Source organism: Prinia subflava, chromosome 5 (assembly GCF_021018805.1).
Source record: "Prinia subflava isolate CZ2003 ecotype Zambia chromosome 5, Cam_Psub_1.2, whole genome shotgun sequence".
NCBI classification, from domain to species: Eukaryota; Metazoa; Chordata; class Aves; order Passeriformes; family Cisticolidae; genus Prinia; species Prinia subflava.
This window is the reverse complement of record NC_086251.1, coordinates 31918329-31939889: the sequence shown is the minus strand read 5'-3', so window position 1 is coordinate 31939889 and position 21561 is coordinate 31918329. Positions and strand designations below refer to the sequence as shown.

Below are 21561 nucleotides of genomic sequence, written 5' to 3'. Positions count from 1 at the left end.
GCCCTTCGGCACGGCCCCGCCCCGCGGTATAGTTTCCGCCCCCCTCCTCCGCGATATAGCCCCGCCCCTCGGCACGGCCCCGCCCCGCGCACGGCCCCGCCCCTCGGCACGGCCCCGCCCCGCGCACGGCCCCGCCCCGCGCACGGCTCCGCCCCTCGGCACGGCCCCGCCCCGCGCACGGCCCCGCCCCGCGCACGGCCCCGCGGGCGCTGCCGGAGCCGAGCAGCCCGGGCCCGCACACCTCCTGCAGCTCACAAGCAGGGGTCGGAATGGCAGGGACGGCTGCCCTGTGTTTCGGTTTGCGAGTAAAAGCCAAGGATACGTTGCCACTTTAAAATGTGGAATGACAGAAACGTGAACCTGAAGAAAAAGGATGTCTAAGGTGTACATGTATCTTCCTTGGTAATGGATATATTTAAGGCATTGTAGTTTGAAATCCTAATAGTTATCACGAAAAGACTAATAAACATTTTCTAGGGGGCAAAAAGTAACAAAAAAATCTTACAAAAGATTAAAATTGGCCTAAAGCGTAATCTTTTGAAATGATTTATAGCACTTAGTTACAACAGAATGAAGATGTGATGCTGAGTAGGCAGACACAGACTTACGGGAGAAACCACGAGGGCTGAAATACCTTCCCTGCCCCCTCATCCCCTTTACATCCTGTTATGTCATATGTATTCATCGTCACATTGTGGCTACAGTTGCTTCCTTTTACCTCTCTTATTTATGTCAGAGTTAATTACTGACCCTGTGGAAAACACTATCATCAAACAAGATGAACCTGGTCATCAGGTGATAATAAAAATACTACATTATATGAGGCACGATTATGTCATCCTATGTCAGTGGGATGTTGTGAATTATTTGTCTATTAGTATCTTTGGGCTGTTTCTACTTTGGAGAAAATCAGGAAGATGTATGATCTATTAGGTTCTTCTGTCACATAAGCTCACAAACACTTAAAACTCCAGCAGCTTTGGGGGTGGAAATGTAAGAATGCCAGAATTGAATAGTGTTAGAAGTACTTACCAATATAATCACTAAGCAGAAGCATTTATGTTAAAGCTACTGACAAAACTCTTTCTAGTACAACACCACAGACAGGTATCATCTTCGTAGTGACATATCCTGCAGTTAGTGTAAAAGTGCTCATTTTAAAAAATATCCTCAAGGAACTGTATTAGGATACTGTCAGACCACAGTATGAATGAGCATGCCATCCAGTTTTAAGGATTTCCTCATCCTAATAATTTGTTTTTATAACCTATATAATACAGTTTCTTGGTTTAAATCCTTGGAGAACCCAAAGAAAAAGACCCCCCTATTCGTTCTTTCATAATCCAACCCAAGCTTCTCTCTCTATATATATCATCCTTTTAACAAATTGAGAAGTTAATTAAGCAGCATCTTGCCTTTTCCAATAGCTGCACTGGCATGCACCCTTTTCAGTGTTAGGTTAGTAGTCCCTTGTCCTCTCAAGATGTAACTTCTTCACATATTAAAAGTTCTCTTTCATTCAAATATATCAGTTACCATATTTTTAAGTGTACACAACTGAGAAAAAAATTAAATTGGTTAATTACTGCCTCTTTCTGGTTAAGACTAGCTACAACAGCAGCTTGAGTGGATTGCACAATGCTATTTTGTCAGTTTTGATATCGTGCTGTGCTTGTTTGTCTTCTAGGTAAAAAGAAAAATCACAGAACAACAGTAGTACAAATGGAAACAAAGACATAAAAACATCCAGGTATATATTTATCAAAATAATTAGTACATCAGCTGGGAGATGCTACCTGTTTTTATTCTGGAAGGAATTTTACTTTTAGCAAAGTTGTTTCTGCAGCTTGATTTCAAGTGAATCTTTCATCAAAAGACAGAACTGCCAAATAACAGTTTCAGTTCAATGGAAACAACCAAACAATTCTATGAACTTGAAAAGCAATCAAGAATGACCTCCAAATTTTGTAGTTGTCTCTTCATTGATGGATTCACTCCTTGAGTAGCAGCTACGTAGAAAATTGCAAGTTTCTGAAAACTTCTACCCTGCCCACAAGAACATTTTCAGTTTTGTCTGAGTTGCTTCAACCAGCTGCTGCTAACACTACAGAACTGTCAGCCAGATGGATGAGAGCTGACAGCCCCTAATGGTTTGAACAAAGAGAAGGCCTAGATGAATGTAATGCCAGCACACTGGTAGCACTGAAATCTGTGTCTCCAGATGCTTGTCACCTTTGGTTTCACATACAAACCAAAAAAGCAGAGGAAACCTATTAAATCCCTCTGAATGCATCATCAGCATCCCAAGATCATCACAGCTGTTTACAATGAAGTAAGTGGCTTGGGGTGCTGTTGTATACTGTAAGAGAGTTTTTTAATCTCCCAAGGATAAAAGGAGTTTGCAAAAAAGGTAGCAGAACTTATTTTTTGATTAATCCTTTTTGGAGTCAGAATGCTAGCAGAACTTGCTAAGTGTCTTTTGCTTACAGGTCACCATTAGTAAAGCATTTAATTCACCTTTGAACATTTCAGTGTAATTGCTCTGAAAACTTCTCTTTCCATAAAGCTAATAGTACCTTGGCTAGTATTTAAATATTTGATTTGGAAAATGAAGATGATTTGTTATTGAAATTGGTTTACTGTAATACACCAGACAGATGCTGGACCACAAATGACAGCAGTCCAAAAATCTGTTTTGTGTGTGACTCAGGCTGAATATGCAGAGGTGTTGACTTTGACCAGACAAGCAGGGAGCACCTTCAGCCACCTGCCTCTAATCTTACCATAATCTTTGAGTCAGTCCCCCGATATAGATACACAGGCAACAACACTCCACACACTGGATGAGTAATGCTGGTTCACAAATGTTTGGGGGAGGCAAAAATACAATCCTTGCTGACACAAAGAATAAATAAGAACTCCATGTGCATTGGAACACTCATAAGCTACATCCTATTTGGTTTCTGATAAACTAATTAGAGGTGAGAAGAAACCAAAATGCCCAGCAAAGTGAGCACATTTATGAGAATACACAAACTGAAGAAAGATGGAAGAGTTCAGCATAAAGGTACTGTCAAAGGCTACAGCCAGGTAACTCATCTACTGAGCTCTCTCCTACCCAAGGAACTTTACTATGATTAAACACAAAATTAACAAAAATTGTGCTGCATATTTCTTTCAGCACCATTTTAAAAAATAAATTATTGTGGTGTGCCATCTACTGGCAATTTACTGTGCTGCACTAGAAATGATAACAGAAAAGTCAGGATTGCAGCCTGAGCTCAGCAACAGTCTTTGTGTTCTTTTGAACATAAGATGCCCTGAGAGAGTCTCTGACGGGGCAGAAAGCGCACAGGCTGTCCTCAGTTGCTGCAGAATACCAGTCTGCTTCAAACAGATTCCATTCAAAGAATGGCAGTGAAGCTGATGAAAGGTCTGGAGCACAAGTCTCATAAGAAGCAGCTGATGGAGAGCTGGGGTTTTTTAGCCTGGAGAAAAGGAGGGTCCAAGGAGACCTTATTGTTCTCTAAAACCACCTGAAAAGAAGTTGGAGCAATGTGGGGATCAGCGTCTTCAACCAAGTAACAAGTGACAGGAGGAAATGGCCTCAAATTGCACCAGGGGAGGTTTAGATAGGAGATTAGGAAAAATTCTTAATCAAAAGCGTTGTGAAGCGTGGAACAGGCTGCTCAGGGATGTGGTGAAGTCCCCATTCCTGGAAGTATTTAAATGACATGGAGATGTCATGCTTACAAATACAGTTTAGTGGACTTGGCAGGGTCAGGTTACTGGTTGGACTCAATGACCTAAGATGTCTTTGGCAATCTAAATGATTTATATTGGGGCAGAAAATCTCTTAATCCCCTGTGAACTCTGCAGTTGTCAGAGTAATTCCTGCATCTCCAACATGTCCACCCTCATAGCATGGAGTCAGCATGTAAGATTGGGGACTTTCCTGTGTCAGAGAGATAACATTCCCCTACTCCCTTGTTTGCTTTCACCTCAAACTGACTGGACATTCTTCAGGACTTTTTTTTTCAGGAATGAATTGTTTTCATCGCCTTAGACGTTCAAAACCAGGATACTCTACTTTGGCACACTTATCCTAGGAGATAGCAAATGCTGATACTGAGATTGCAGGATGATAGCCAATTTTGTCTGGTTGCAACTGAACTCAAAATTCAAATTCATTCTTCAGTGGAGGAAATTTAATTCACAGTTTAAGAGCCAGGAAAAGGAACATAATTTTCCTATTGTAAGAATTTCCAGACTCCCTCATGCAAGCAGAACAAATATGTAACATGATGATAACCTGGAAGTCAGTTTTACAGTACTTTGACTGCACTCCTCATCGGCTCCTATTGTCTGTAAAAATTTGTCCCCACATGTCTGTTAAGCAGCAATTGTGCATTAACCATGCAAGCAGTAGGTTTAATAATTGCAGCATTCATTAAGGTGACTTGGTAATAAGCTATGACCCACAGAATGGTGCTACACACGTCCTCAGATTCCTGTGTTGTTACTTGTACAGGTGTTACAGCACCTGTAATCATTTCACATGAGGCTAGAATGACACATCAGTGTGATGTTTGGGTTCTAAAAATGTAAGCAGTTTAGAATCCTTATTTGTTGCAAATATGCAGTCTAAATGCTGTTGTTTTTTTACATCTGGGTTTTACTTCCATAATGCCACAAGGTGGCCTCCACATAATAGAGCATTCTCATCACATCCTTCACAGAATGACATCTGAAAGCATACTTCTGCATTACTGCAGTGTTACTAACAGACCAGCACAAAATGACATTCTTTTCTTGGTATTCCAGGCCCGAGCAGCTTACGTGCTGTGTAGAATTGGTTCACATCTGGCAGGAGGTCTGAGCAACACAAAGCAGCTGCAAGCACTTTTGTAGGGTGTCCTGCCAGAGAGAAGCTTGTTCAGGAACCAAGTGTGTGACACACTCACAGAGCAGGTCTAGAAGTTGTCTGCCCTGCAGAGAGTGTGGGAAAGCCTCCATCCCACATGTGAAGGCTGCAGTAATCCAGAGAGCTTTAAGCAGTTGCTTAAATTACGCTACAGTTACTTCTGTGCTAGGAGGACCTGAAGGAAGGTCAGAAGCAGCAGATATCCTCTTTTTGTCTGGAAGTTAAACCATTACTGGCCTATCAGAAAGTTGATGATGGTTTTCAAGGAGGTGAATGACCAAAGCCCACTAAAGATTTATTTGCAGTATTTCAAAGCTTACTGTTCCTTTTTTTTTTTTTTTTCCTTTGGGGAGGGAGCTTTATTTTCCACAATTCATAGTAGAAGTTAAAAGTATAACAATGCAAGTGGAATTGGAGTAGCAATCTCTAGATGATAAACATTTTCTTTGGTGTATTAAAAACATTACAAAAGCTATTACAGTATGTACTATTAGCAAATCTAGATTCAAACTAAATATGAAAAGTAGTAAAACCTGTGAGCTCACAATATCTGACAAAGCAAAAGAAAAAAAACTGGGTCTTTGGTCTAAACTCCTTTTCTCATTTACAGAGAAAATTACAGTGGCTCTGAATTGAAGTGAATCTTCAGCAGCAGCTGTAGAAACCTTTTTCTTTTAAACACAATCTGTTCATTTTTGAGAAGTTGAGAACTGTAACTCTTCTTGGTTTCCAATTTATCTGTTCACACCTTTCTTGTACAAGGCTGGCATTTGACATACATAACCCTGCATGTGCACAGCTGATACCTAAACAAGTTTACCAAGTTTCTACTTCTTTGAAATTCAACACCTAGAAGAATAACTATTGGTAACTTTTTCCTACTGTCTTCTTTCAATGTATTGACTGTAATTCTCCTGTAACTCTTTTCAAGCTATTGTTGAAATAAGCAACTTTTGTTCTTCTGTCTCTCCATCTTTGCCTTTTTTACCTGAATGAAATAACTTGGAGGTGTATTACCTCCATTACACTTTAAGTAAGGTAAATACAAATCTTGTTTTCATCTTTAAAGTGCATTCCTATTTGTGTGGGTTTTTATGCTGAATCAGATCGTGCAAGTAAAGACATGCCTTAATGAGCCTGAGTTTGTACATGGCAGGGAACTGCTCAAATGTCCCACTCTGGGGAACTGCACACATGATCTATCATTAATCAATGGCAAACAAGCTAATTTTCTATGCGTTGCTACATTGCTATTCAGTGTGTTAAACAGTTCCATTAAAGCAACATGTTTAACAGCTTTGCAATAAGTAGTAGTTCCTGTTTGACTCAAATATATCTATGACAGCCTTAGACTATGGGTAAGTAAGAGTCCTATGGGAGCACAGTGATTCCATCTATACTTTGTTTTTTAACTGTAATAATTTAACCTGATGTATGATTTGCCGATTCTCAAAGAAGCACTGTGGGGTTAAATGAACTAATTTTTAGCTTTATAATACTTGCATTATCATATGTCTCTAATTGCAGCATGAAGTTTTGTTCTTGCCATATGATTCATGGGTTTGGATGCCTATGTTTCCTTCCTCAATTTTTTGAGCTAAATAAAAACGGCTCATTTTTCTATTTCTCATACATTTTTGGAAGAAAATAATAGCATAAGTGACCTTTCAATGCCTTTTCTTCCCTCTGGCTACTTGCTTTCATTATTTGTAAATGTACTGTAAATATATTTGACAGCAGGCTCCTCTGGGAAGCTCTGTATAATGCCTGGTAAAATCCAGGGCTCACTGCAAGTAGTAGCTCTGCCACAGATAGCAGAAGTCCTGAATGTAGCTTTTTGCTTTGCTTTTAGATTCTTATTTTAGGCAAATAAAGTAACTGTGAGTGTTACTGAAAGAGTGCTGCAGGATTTTATCTACAACTTTTACTGTCTCCTGCAAGCCTGAAGAATTAGCAAAGCATCTTAAAACTGGTGCTCATTCCAGGTGACAGACTCTGCTGTCTAGATTAGAAGTACTTCTTGCAAGTGTAAAGGTATGTTTTTAGATATTGGCATGTCAAAATATTAGGAGGAGGAACAAAATCAAGTAATTGCCAGGACGGCTTTGTTTTCATGCAGAAGTTGTGGGGACAGGTGGGTGAGACAGAGAGCGGAAGAAACAGTGCATCAACACTTAACAAAAATATACATTGCACTGAGGTTCCAGGTAATACCTGTCTAGAAAAGAAACAAACAACCTAAATCAAACCTACCACTCTGCTCATCTCTGAAAATGATAATGCTTTTTTACTGGGGTAGTGCTATCTCTTTGTCCATAAAATAGTGTGATGCTCAGTGAAAAAGCACCTGGACCTCTTAAAGGCTGCAGTGTGTCTACCTGGAAGAGAAGCATCCTTCAGCAAGGCCACAGAGAGTTTGAGCACAGGTGAACCACCAGCACGTCCCACTGCAGGCTTTTACACAGCCCAGTATCTGGCTAGAAAGTCTCTGTGGCAGACAAAACATAGGCAGATTAGAAAGTCTGAGCTTCAAATTTAAAACGAGAAGATTCTCCTTGCTTACAAAGCACACAAGTCACACCTCAACCTAGAGCAGGCACATACAGGAAAGAAAAACAGGTTATTTTATAACTGAATTGTCAACACAACTGTAGATGAGAGTTTGGAAAATCTAAGGGCAGTTCCGCTAGGAAAGAATCCTACAAAGGGTTCACCAAAAGGGTCTCTTAGCAGAGTTGATGCTGTTGTCTGAAGCTCACCAAGCAGGTCAGGGAGCAGTGCTGCAGCTGCTCCACACATGCCACAGCTCTGCATAGCTGACTGTTGACAATAGTTGGCAATGCCATGAGAAGCAGCCATATATATAAGACAGTAGCTGTGACTGAGGCTGGGTTCAACCCATTCTTAAATCAGTAACTGCTGCTTATCTTCCTTTTATTTCACCACTAGATGTGGGAAGAAAAGGTAGGGCTTGCTGGAGCCATCTGACCCAAATTAGTTCTTCCCCTCACTTGAGTCTCTCATTGTTGAGACCACAAAATTCAATTATATTGCTGCAAAGCCAGCACAAATGGTATTTTCATCAAAAACCATACAAAGCACCAGTGAAGACATTATTTTGGACTATTAAAATAAGTTCAAGTTCTGAATGCATTTCCTGGCCAAAAGACAACCTCATATAAATGCCTGAAAAATGAGACAATTATGCTAAAGCAGAAACACATGGACAGCAGTATCTTGGAGACATACCTTAGGGCTAATGGATAGAAACTGCTCCACAAGGTAGGAAAAATATAAGGTGAGTAAATACCACAAAGGAACAACAGACAAATCAATTTTGTCAGAAAAGAAGTACGAATGAGGATACTAAGGTCTGTAGATTAATGATTTCTTAATACAGAAGCCTATTACAATCAAGATTTAGATTTGGTGAGTTTACAAAGGAAAAGAGATCTTATAGTTCCTTTCACATAAGCAAAATCCTTGACATCAGAACTGTTTCAACCAAACTGAACTTAAAGGAATCACCAGAGGCTAAATGCTCATTTTCCAGAGCTCCGAGAGAAGTATCAAGTAAGAAAGCAGCATCAGAAGTGTGTATGCCAAATCTTGCAAACAGAAATGCTGGAATATGCCTCACTAGTCCCAAAGGTAAAAGATGAAGTTAGCAAGCTGCCAGTTGTGAAGAAAAGCTCCAAGGGCGTTCTCTTATTTACAGCCCTTCAGAGTAAGTTGGCTGAGGTCACAAACTGAATACTCACTTAGAAAGTAAATTAAATCACAGTGCACTAACCCTAAAAAATTCCAAACAATTTGTAACATCAGAGACTCTTTGCTCAGAAAGGCATTCTTATGTGCTTTTTTTAATGAAAAATGGAGAGCAGCATTTGTTGTCATTTGGCCGCAGCACTACTTTATGCTAGAGACAACTGAATTCTAGGTTTTTGGTTTGGGTTGAGCTTAGAATTGCTGTTTGTAGTTTGGTGGTTTTTGTTGGGTCGTGTCATGTCCGTCGCCTCTGTCCCACCCACACCCCCATCCCCGTTTCTGGTTTTTAACTTTGGCAGCAACCTTCTCTGTTCTTCTGCAGAGAAACTAATCTGCTTTTTGAATCAAGAACTGTGAAGTGGAAAGAAGCCCTTTGAAGATGTTAAGGGACATGCAACCACTAGAAAAATAAATGTACTGCAGTGCAGAGGAAAGGGCAAAAACGATACTTCTGCACAGAAATTAATGGAAACGTGCTTATACAGCATTTTGTGTACGTTCTAACTCTACCCAACATCCCAATTATTTTGTGTGGTCAGAAAACCATAAAAGACATAAGCTTTTAAAAATGAAAAGTCAAACCAGCACCAACAAATTTAAAGAACTGCACTCAGAGGGGGAGGCAAGATGGGTGAATAGGAAAAAATTCCCAATGCAAGCTAACAAACTACTCGCTCCCTAAGCAGGATTCCTCCCTAACTAGTCACCAGCCTGCCATTTGCAAAGGTTCAGAACTGTAGGCATTTTTAATAGGCGGTAGAACACTGGTAGGGCATTCACATTTAAAAAACATTTATACACACACAAACCCTCTTAATACAACAGCTGCATCTTAAATATCATAGTGGCCTCCACAGATGCTCTGTGTAGGGCAGAATCCTAAGCCTCTGAGTTTTCACTAATTTGTTTTGTAGTGAGAACCTGGAAGACCTGAGGGACAAGACATCACTTGGGAAACTAGGTGTGCCAAATATGAAGGCATTTTATTCTCACTTGGATAAGTGACAAGGACGTGGAGCTGGAAATTCAGCCAAGCAGATGTGCCCCAACATGTCAGAAGGGTGGAAAAGCAGCAACTGTGAGGGAAGATGACTGCTCTATGATCATCAGCTCTCCAGCCTTCCTTTGTGAAGTGCCTCAGTGCTGTGGATTCGGCACATGGGACTGGAAAGACTTGCAGTTACCATCATACCCCAATCTCCCAACAAACACAGGCACACTTTTCAGGTAATGGGAACTTTTGTACCGTATCACAAACACTCCTCCTTCCCCAGTTTTATGCAATTCCCTACACTGCCATCCAGGACAGCACACACTGGCCAGTCCTGCTGAGAATGTGCCTGCATTCAAGCCTCAACCCCCTGTAACAATTACTGATGTCACCACTCAGAGGACAGTATTTTTAGAGGTACCTCTTACAGGACTACCCCATCATCCAATTAACAGATTTAGAAAACTCCGTCTGCTCTCTTTATTCAAAAACACGTTAACATTACAACAAAACAAAACAACCAAAACCAAGGCTCTAAGAAAATTTTTGTGAAAAGACAGTTGCTCTGGTAGGCAGGGCTCACTGCTTATTATTATGCTAATGCTGGCTGCTGGCACAGAACTATGCCAGAATTAACACTCCCATCGATAACTGCTCATTTTGGCTGACTGAAGTCAAGCTTTTTAGACATACTAAAACACAAGGTTGAGAACAAAACTTGGCAGCTATGTCTTTAGTCCTGCTTTGCTTTACTGGTTCACTAGTAATACTGCTTCACTTATAACGCTGAAAATAAAGTTTTATCACTACTTGTACCGTGATTGTTAATTGTATTTTTGCAATTTACTGTTTCCTGGAGCTGAAACACGAGGTAGCAGAGTCATCCAGAAATTAACTAATGCAGCAAGTTTGGGTTTTTTTCCTGTTCAGTCAGAAACTTGTTATTTTAATAACTAGAATTTTAAGCAAATACACATAAATGCTTATGCCTTTAAGCTTCAAGACAAAGTACTATTAGCAGACACAGAAAGTATAAAGAGATGTCTGCTCTCTGAACCAAACATAAAAAATAGCTCCTTTTTGCATTCATTCTAGCAATTTTGTCAGAATGGAAAGAGCAGTTGTAGTTTCTTACAGCCAAGAGCTTTTACAACTTCAACTCCCCAATAACCCATCATTCTACTTTTATCTAGACTAAGTAGATAATAGGATAGCTGATTCACACAAAAAAAAGACAATTCAATAGTAATGAAATGTGCATTGTCCTAACAGCTACTTGTATTCATGGAGTTTCCCCATTTAGAAAATGCCATAGGTTTATGTGGCAACCCTCCTCTGAAACCCTCCTAAAAATTGCAGAAAAGAGGTTTGTCTCATGCAGAAGAGATGTAATGAAAGCCTGTTATCACAAAAGACAAAAAGATCAGCTATTTTTCTGAAGGTGGAATACTTGCTGCACTAAATGTTTAAATCCATAGAATATCTGAAACGAGTAGAAGTGGCAACTGCAAGATCCAAACATAAACTGGACTTTTTGAAAGTGAAGTTCAATAGATTCAATTTGACAAAGACACATCATAAATTACAAGAGCTATTTTAAATTGTCTACAGATCACTTTAAAGCACAATACTAGGGTGCATATGTATTTCAAGACTTACACCTGTAGGAGGAGGCAGTTTTGGAATGTAACTGTATATTTAGATTATTAGGGTTAATTGTTTCACAATATACACAGTGCTTATGGAAAAAAGAAAGTATCAAGAATACGATTACAGTTACAGTGAAGTCCACTAGTTCTGTTTATTTCCAACCTATATACATACAGAGAACAGCCTCCTCCCCAAATCCACAGAAAACTGTTATTCACAGAACTATATTAAAAGAAGTCAGAAGCATATTTGTAAAAGCATTTTATCACATGTTGGCATCTATCACTTTCCAAAGGGGATTCAAACACTTAAGTAAAAGAATAAAGAAAGAATAAAAAGGTGGGAAAGATAAATATGGTGTCCTTGTGTTTTGTTACAGCAAAGAACAGGTGTCTGAGACCCCAACACTTAGTTGCTCATCTACAGCACTCAAAGTAATGACTGCTTGAACTGAAGCAGTGATCTGTATGAATCACAACCCCTTTGGATCACATTCAAGCTGAAAGTAGCAGATCTTATTTTACAGCAATGATTAGCAGCCACAATATACATAAAGAGATACACTACAAAACTCCCATCAGTACAGAAACAAAAATATTCTAAGTCTGCAATAGTTGAAGACTATGTGGGTATTTCAATTTTATCCCTTTAAGGGACAGTGCTACACCTTCTGCCTCCCTTATGGCAGGTTAATATCTGAGTCCAGCTTGATACTCAATGCAAAAAACAAGAACAGAAACAATACTGCAGCTACAGTTATTTAAAATGAAAGCACTTTATTTTTTTTCCAACCAAATTCAAAGTCAAACTTAGAGCTGTGAGTGCACACTTCAATTTGTAGGTATTAACAAAATTTGCATCACCTTTGAAAGACAGAAATTCTTCCCAGTTGCTTCAAATTGAATCATGTTAAATAGCTAGCCCTATGTGTTTTGTCTAGAATTCTCATCTTCCCCTCCTCACTTCTAACCAAGACACACTCAGTGTATTTAAAGTAGATGAGCAATAAATAACAGCATTAAGTGCTAAAGAATATATGTGGAAAGAGGCAGAAAAATAGTTGCATTTAGTTTCATTCAGAGACATCAAACAAGATATTCAACTCATGGAATAAACATAGATTGTTTAAAGAAGGATAACATAAGCACTAATAACACAAGCTCAATCTATTTTCCCTGTGAATCTTTATCTGTAGCCTACAATGATTACTGTGTGTAGGATGGTAGACTGAAGGCAAAAATTAGACTACACTGTCTGGCTTTTACCAAGGCTATTAAAAACTGCTTCATTTTTTTTCCTTCACCAATGCAACATCAGTTCAATATAAAGTTCCTCTCATAAGAATCAACTGCTTTCATAAACTTTACCATTTGCATTGTGCAAAGCTGGAATAACTTCACACTAGTACTATCATTTGCATGGTTTTGTATCCTGAAATAAGATGACTACAAACCACCAGTTTCACTTTGCACCAAAAAACTAGGCACAAGAAATAGCTGCAAATCTCCACACTAAGACAGACATTGTCTTCTGCAGAACTGGAAGATCTGGCAAGATGAATGGGCAAAAGCAACCACTTGCTAGTTTAAAATGTAAGCCTCACATAAGACACTTGCAAGTTTTCACACACAAGAATGTCCACTCTTTCAAGAAAAACAAACAAACAAACAAAAAACCAAAAAAAAAAAACCCAAAAAAACCCCAACAACAAAGAAAGCACAAATTAACACTGTAGTATCCATCTTCAAAACCTTTCTCTTTTCGATACAAAATGCATAAAGACGTTTAACTCCAAACTTGGTCACTTCAGATGCCAGAAAACGAAAATACAGCCTGCTTTATAATGCAGTGGAGCTGATGTCACTCAGCATAGGGCATGGGTACTTTGTCCTCTCCTACTCTCCCATTCCTCCTGCACCTCAAGTGTTAAAACTGCAGCCTCTGATAAAGCAACCTAACAGGAGGGAAAAAATCATTTTATTTATATCTCACTGCAGAGGATAAGCTCTTGGAGGGCTGATGCTATTTTTTTTTTAACAAGCAACAATCTGCAAGCATTATTAAGATGTGGAACTGCAGTATCTGTGTGATACATGAGTAGAGGACTCTTTCTTGAGAAACAGGCATAGCTCCTTCAAAACAGAGACAGACATGATCATTAAGACATGCTAAATTCTTCATACCCAGCTAATTCATGGCATAGCTATTTCCACCTCCAGTCTTCAGCAAGCTATCAGCAATACCTCAACTCGGACACTTACATTTACAAAATACTGGGCTTTTTTTTTTTTCAGACCTGCAGAGACAGTTTGCCAGAAAGATCCTTTAATTTCAGTTTCAGGGATGAGCAAATCCTGGATCACACTTAAAACCTTCACCAAAACAGCCTCACGTACTTTTGGGCAACACTGAGGCGAAAGACACACTGTTTTTCAAAGACATCAGTTTCACATATCTTAGAAACAGCATTTTCAGAAAGTGTCACAAAAACTAGCATTTATGCATGGGACAGCTCATAAACTTAATTCTTAGATGCACTGAGACAACTATATGAATCTAGTGGAGTTACACAGCTGTTAAGACATTTAACTCATGCCGACTTTGATCAGGTATTACACATGTACATTCAGTAACAGCAAAACTGATTCCTAGCCATTTGAGAACTAAAGAGAATACAAGAAGCTGAGCCTGAGTATTAGTGTGAATAGTTTAAATGAATTAAGAACATGATGGAAAAAATAATTTAATAATACAGACACCTGAATCCTGTTCTTACAGTCTAGTAGCTGCCTGAAAACAGTAAAAAAATCATTTAAAATAAGGCACAGATGCTAATGTTTAATACTGTATTATTGATCCTGTCAAAATACAACTTCTGGCAGTTAAAAAGAATGCACTACTTTATTAGCTATTCCTTAGTAATGATCCTCAAGTCAATCTTACTTTGCCTCTAAAACAAAAGCATTGTCCACATTTAGGATTTGGTAACTCAATGGCCACATACAGAATTCATTATAAGCCCATGTATCTAAATCTATATTCAAGCTAGATTTTTAAATACTAGAGTATCCATTTAATCAATTACAACTATGCTTTCTTATATTATCAGAAATAAATGACCATGACTTATTTTGTCTATTAAAAAAAAAAAAAAGAAAAAAAGATGTGAGTTTCTATAAACAGTATTCTCCTTGAGGAATAATCGAAGAGTTTCAGCAATTGCCATCCAAATGATGAAACTAGACTTTGTTACTTTTCCATTTAAGCATTCAATAGAAAATACAAGAATGTTGTCATACTACAGTTCCTTTAGATTCTTAATTGACAGTAAGAATATTTGAAAAGTCCTATCTCAAAACTTTTTGAGCATGAAGTATCTGTAATGATATATAACAATTCTAGCAAAAAGATTGCCTATATGCATGTCTCCAGATTGTCCCACAAAGTTTCTGGATGTCCCAAAACCTCTTTGTAACTGACTGCCCTAGGAAATGCAAAACTTTGGTGGTTTACAGAACAGTCAACCAAAAGCACCAAGTTCTAATGACAGATTTCTAGCTGGCCTTCAGAAGTCAGCAACAATGATACATAAACTAAACACAAATCTAAGCAACAGGAGGCCTGAAGTTATTGACCACTACAGGAGTTTAAAATTAATTTAATCTCTAGAGCAAAAACTCAGGGCTATCAAAAGACCTTTCTCCTGCATGTCAATAAAAGTGCACATGCTTAATGCTAGGTATGAAAACAACCCTTGCAAGTACTTATTTTTAAGGAAGTAGGCTATTTGGTCATACATGCTGTGCATGTATACTTTTAAGTGAAGAGCTGGCACTTCTCAAGTTTTAATTGAAAAAGCATGCTTCCTAATCACAAAATTTAAAAAGGCAACAGCAAGTCTAAGATTAAGACTCCCTCAGAGCTATAACGACATAGGTTTTAAATTAAAATGGAACAGCATATCAATATGACAGTAGAAGTTTATAGCTGTATTTTCAATGCTGTTGTTGGTATGAATTTGCCATTGATCAGGTTAGAACTTGACCAATTTTAAAAAAGCTCTTTGTCACTTTCTTAACGGAGGTAGTATAAAAAGGGTGTGATTTGAATAACATGGCCTCACCTGGCTGTAAACATTTCAAATAAGAGACATAAATATCTATGATAAAAAGTATTGTGGAAGAGATTATTCTAGAAATTGATTTTTTGGAACTTGAAAAGAAAAAACAGTAGATATATTTAATATATTTACTTATTTGCATGTAGTTTGAATGATACAGAACAAGATTACTGTGTTAGAAATCCACATACAGTATAAAAACATTTGTTAGACATAAATTCACCATTCTGCTGACATTTGCAGTAACTGTTTATCCAAGCTTAACTTCAGGTATTTATAATATTTTTCATACATGAATCTTTGTATATGTGCAATGTTTCATTAACTACACAATGTGAAACCCTGATTTTTGTAGTTTTTCATCACAATCTGAACATAATAGCTATTTGCATCTTAATACATTGGCTTTTTGAAACACTAGTAATTAAGGCATCTTTGCTGTATAGTTTCTCAATAGTGCAAACAAAACCCATCTTTAATAATTTGATTAAAACATAGAAGTAACTGTATATCCCAAAGTTTTTTGTATTTTTTATGTAATTGGAAGATAGTTGTGCATTTTGGAGTTCTCTTGTGAAAGAGACATTTAAAAGCTCTTAATGCTGATTGTGTTTGTTGGTTCCTTATAACTGGTTCTGCTGTCCTGTCTTCATAACAGTATGATTCATCTTCTTTTATTCGATGATGTAAAATACAGTAGCATTTAAAGGAATACCTACTAACTGAGTGAATCCCAAATGCAGCAAAGGCATACAGTTTTCATAGTGCACTTTCACCTCACTGAAGTAAAAGTTGCTCCTACTAGACATTTTTCCACTTCAATGTGAAGTAGATTGTTAGAGTTTTGTTAGTGGTTTCATTAAAGAGCTTGACAGTTCAGTTCTCTTCTGCCAGTATTTCTCAAAAGGCTTTCAGTACGTATTTCACGGATACTTTAGGGGATTGTTTCCCCGTCATGTCAGTGTAGCTGCAATAAATAAGCATTTACATCCTAGAAGGAAACAAAGGAGAAAGTGTTTGTCACAGCTCTAACATCAACTCTGTGTCTGAAGCAGGGTAACCAATCAGGACCATAACACAAGAATAATTATATCTGCCCAAGTTTCAGAACAAGTTATCTTCATAATTACTTTCAATTAATGCTTTCAATGACATTTCTTTATGTACTAAAAGCCTGCAAGAAGAGTAGAATTAGTGCTCAAAGCCATCAATTGAGTCTTATTCCTCTGCTCCCTGCATGAGCAGGAAAGATCATCATCATCATCATCATATCATGTAGTTAAAATATATTATGTATGATATTCCTTCACTCAACCTCTCCAATATTCTTGTACTACTTTTTCTGACTTGCTCAGGTGACCTGGCCACAATCTATGCTGATATACATTAAGGAGCCAGCAAATGGATATAAAGGGAACCTGAACCCTGAAACAAACTGACACTACTTATAGCTGCTATTCTGATCTAGCAAAAGAACTAGGCAGTCTACATAACATGCTTTCATAGCTCTACCAAGCTGGGAGTTAGAACTCAGTTCTTCTGCATCCCTGCTGACTGAAACTCTGGAAGAAGTTTGCACTTATTCCTACAGGGACATCAAAATTGAAGTTGCAGGTGCACAGCAGTCCCAGAAAAAAAGGAAATAATTTACTTGTTTGATACATCAAATTGATCAATTCTGTACGCACAGTATTACAGATTCACCAAAACTCCTTAAGATATAAGTAAGAGATGCAATTTTTAAGTTTTTTTCAAGTTCACTCAAATCCTACACACAACCAAGTGTGTGCTGTAACTCCTTTCTGTCTACCTTCATCAGGTCCATCCACCTGGAGAGGTTTCTATCTAGTGTAACCTTTGGTGCCCCATCTCAGAAAGCCATGATGAGCACAAACAGCAAAACATGCATCTACCAGGCACCTGCATTATGTCACTGATATCACGATCTATGAGAAATGCAAGCAGGGATTTCTCTGAGACAGGCTCTTCTGCTCTCCACAAACTCATCATTTCCTAAGCATTAGGTCAGCAATAAGCTTTAGAACTTAGTATGTCACCTGATGTGCAACTGCCAATGACATTCCTGGGCTAAGATTCTCCTTTCAGCATCACACTTACAACAATGGGCACAACAGATCTAAGAGAAAACATCTGTCCCTATTCAACTGAGCCCTTTTTCACATCAATTTTAAGGCTCTTTGCTATTAGCTACTTTGCTATTAAGGAGATGCCTCCTCTGTAAAGTAAGAAAAAAGGATAAAAATTATTATTCCAAATCACACAACTATCACAGGGAATCAACTGCAGATTTCTGTAAAAACCATGCAATACACATGAACATTAGCAGAAAGTAAAGTAGAAGTGTTTCTGTCCAGCCACAGTTTAGCATAAGTAAAACAAGAGGAATACTGTAAGTGATACAACCAGAATATTACTGAACACAACCAGAACTGGATTACCTTAGCTATATTACCAGTATATCCTGGAACCAGAGTAAGATGATTCTCCTGTTCCCATAAAACACTTAGCTGTTGTTTTAAAATATGAATGTTTCTGAAAGAGAATGAACATCACTTTATAACATAGGTAGTGCATTTCAGTAGTCTCGTTTACTAAAATGAATTATATTAATACTGCATACAGACTTAGCCTATACAATAGATATTGCCACAAGGTCTGAAAAACTTGGATTCAACTTCTACAGCATTTGTACAAACCCTGGTATGACTATTCCTACATGTACTGAAACACTAGCAGAAAAAGAAAAAACTAGTGACTTGATCCTTAAAGTACTTTTATGCTTTAATTTTAAAATTATAATTTTGCCTTTTGTAGGCAAGTTGTGCTCCTACTGATCAAAATTAAAACAGATTGAGATGAAACAGGCTACAGAAACACATTTAAATATTTCCCAACACTATACTCACCCATCTTCTGCCTTTTCTGTATGTGCAGATAGTTCTGACCACCATCTTTTAATGACAGCCTGAAGCCAGTTTAAACCAACTATCACATACCTGTAACAACACATTTTACACATTATGAATTTCCCCCTCCCTGCACATTATCTACAGGCCAGATAAAGCATTGAGATAAATTTGTAAGCAGTTTAGAAAGCAACACATTTTCTGTTTGTGAAGAAGGAAAATCTAGACAAATTGGTAGGTTTAAATACTTGCTTACACTTGCAATTTTTAAGTGGTAAACAGAAGTTCTTGTTGAAAAAGCAGAAGAAAACTCTGCCTTGATTCTATGTTATAAAGCATACTAAAACCTCAGTGGTATTCTTGTTTACTGTTTAGGATAAATAAATCTGCACAAGGGCAAAGCCAGTCCTCTCCTCCAAGTCCCTAACATTGCAGAAAAGAATTTCTGCACCACTGTATGTTAAAGGATAAAGGTTCAGAGGAAAGCTTCCATTCCGGAGCTTTCTCATTTCCCGAGAAAGGCAGAGCTGGGAGAAGTGCACAGGGAACAAGAGTCAGAGGATCAAAACCCATTGATTTCTAGGGCTTGCACAGCCAGAAGTAATCATGTTTTAAAAACATCCCCAGCTGCTACTTACTCTTCATATTTGCTTTTAAGCAGAGATTTCACTAAAGGCAAAAGATCTACACAGCAGCCAACTGAAACATATGGTTTTTCTTCCTGTAAACTTAAAAAACAAGATGTTTCAGAAGTGCTTGAACTTCAGTGTGGTTATAAGCAGATTCTAATCCCCCACTTTTTTCTATTTGTACCTGTTTGTAAGCACAGGAAGGCAGTCTACTACTACTCCAAGATCCTGTATCCTAGAAAGAATAAAATCAGAAGTATTACTAGTAGATCCTACTACTAGTAGTAGAAGTATATGCTTCCACTACGATTTAAAAAGTGTAACTAAGTCACAACATTTACAGAACTGCTAGAATTACTGTGGCATATTTGAGATCGCTATCATTTTAAGGATATAGAAGAAGAGACTTATTTTACCTCACTAAGTAGGCTACCAGTTCACTTATACTTCTCCTTCTCCAAAAGGTTAAAGCCACGTTCAGTCTCAGATTCCTGCTGAAAAGAACTTGAGCCATAGTTTCATGGTCCTGAGAAACCTATATATTTAAAAATATAAAAAATTGCCACAAGTTAAGTAGCCAGCAATAAAACAATAAGCTACTCTAATATAACCTGGTATATGATAGTACACTTTTCTACCTGTATGTTTATGAGTCTGTTTTAGAAATTTATCTAAGAATAGACTTAAACCTGTAAATTTTCCTTACAAGGGGACACAAAATTATTAGACCTACTTTACACGAAAGCTGCAAGAATAAAGTTTGTACCTCTTTACTACCTAAGACAGATATCTAGTAATTAAAATGAGCATTCATGACCGTCAACCTAGAATTCTTATCAACGCTGAGAACTTTTTACTTAGATGATTATTAATTTTGACACAATTTAGATACAAGTAGTTACATGTATTATTTTGAACTCGGACAGAAAAGGTTCATTTCTGAAAATGCTTGTTCTCTGAATGAAGTCCAGGCATTTTAATTAATTAGACCTTGGATTGGAATGAACACTGCAGAGCCACACACATCTCTCAAACCAGCTGAATAGTCATTTGTGGCTAGAGGCCAGTGATCTGGCTCTTAGCTTCTCAGAAAATGAATCTTCCCCTGTTCTTCTCTTTACCCATCTTTCTGCAACCTTTTTATTGTAGCTATTCTGCTCTTTTCTTGAAACCATCAAAATTAACAGTGCAGAAGTGCTGCAGACTTGCACCTTCAGCCCACTGGCATCTCAGGGATCTCTCCTCATGGCAGCCCACATTTACTGCACTGTGACAAGGGAGCACGGTCTCTGATCTTACCCTCCCTTCCATGCCCCACCTTAAACACATGGCAAGCCTCGATGAATACAAAAATCTATTGTGACAGAAATGCAAACTTCAACATTAAGGGCCTTAAATGGCCTCCACTGTCACAAAATCAATTTCATTTAAATATCTGACCTTTCAGCCTGCTTCAGAAGCCCTGCAAGCATCCACTACGTCTCCTCAACCAATCCTAAAAGAAATAAAGCTCATACAACCACTTAAGTTAGCTTCCCATAAAGTTGATACCGATATTGAAAATTGTCCTAATTTACCTCCCCAGCTTATTCTCACTGATATACTAACATTTTTATACTTCCATAAACACACGTATGGACATGTGTCCTAGCAGTTCACGAAACCTAAGCAGGTCAAAACAATATTCTCCTTTGGTGCTGGTACAATTTTAACCCAGTCAAGTCTGGCAGATCTGAGCTTCTGACCTGACACAAATATGAAGTGGCAGGACTATGACTGTTGACAACTGTATCACCATAAACTGACAGACTGTTCATCACAAGAACTGATATTTACAGAATTGAAGGAAATTAATTTAAAGAAAGAAAATTTTCACAGCTAATTACTAGGAACACTTCTTTTTTAAACTGAAGTTTCTTCAAACTCTACCCACCTCTGAAAAAAATGCGCTGTATTTGGATGAGGGACCCTCTGTTTGAGATGAGCCAGAGTCACTAGAATTCAGCAAGTGTGTACGGCTGTTTTGAAGTTTTGCTGGCAGATTCCCTGCACAAGCCAGTTCATTTTCTTTATTTGCCATGTCACGGCCCCTAGATTTAGGGCACAGTTTCTTTCTGTAACAAGGCTTTGGAGTATAACAATGAACTTTCCTTTTACAATATACCACTTTGAAAAGAGAGAGGGGACTGGTCACCGTTTTTCCAACCGTTACTCTGCAAGAATAAAGCACTGTTTTAGTGAACGTTGATCCAAACCAAATCAAGTGCATTATTATGTTTATATATATATATTTATATATATATAAATATATATAAATTATGAATTCAACAGTCAGAATTCAGGTTATTGAAAACATTTTTCCCCCCAATACATATCTTAATGACACCTGGGTTATCAGAAGTCATGCCACCAATATTCTTCCCTATTTTTATTAATGCAGAGACTCATTATTATGAAAGGAAACACAAGAACCAAGAACTTAAATTAAACTTAACTTGTCATTAAAACTATCAGCCATTGGTGGTTGCTCTGGTGATGTAATCAACTTCAGC

General features: G+C 38.0%; 1 protein-coding gene across 2 annotated transcripts in view; it reads right to left on the bottom strand.

Moving 5' to 3' along the window:
* Positions 1-1123: 1123 nt before the first annotated feature.
* KATNBL1 (katanin regulatory subunit B1 like 1) overlaps positions 1124-21561 on the bottom strand; it is a 28828-nt gene continuing 8390 nt past the window's right edge. Inside the window, exons 4-10 of one of the 2 annotated variants that reach the window (XM_063398802.1) lie at positions 20943-21222; positions 19426-19544; positions 19194-19244; positions 19019-19108; positions 18381-18470; positions 17913-18006; positions 1124-16444 (exon numbers count right to left, since the gene is read on the bottom strand). In XM_063398802.1, the coding sequence (XP_063254872.1) occupies positions 16412-16444; positions 17913-18006; positions 18381-18470; positions 19019-19108; positions 19194-19244; positions 19426-19544; positions 20943-21222 (757 nt within the window). In that variant the 3' untranslated portion in view covers positions 1124-16411. The remainder of the gene's footprint in view (positions 16445-17912; positions 18007-18380; positions 18471-19018; positions 19109-19193; positions 19245-19425; positions 19545-20942; positions 21223-21561) is intronic. The other variant, XM_063398801.1, reaches the window with a different exon arrangement.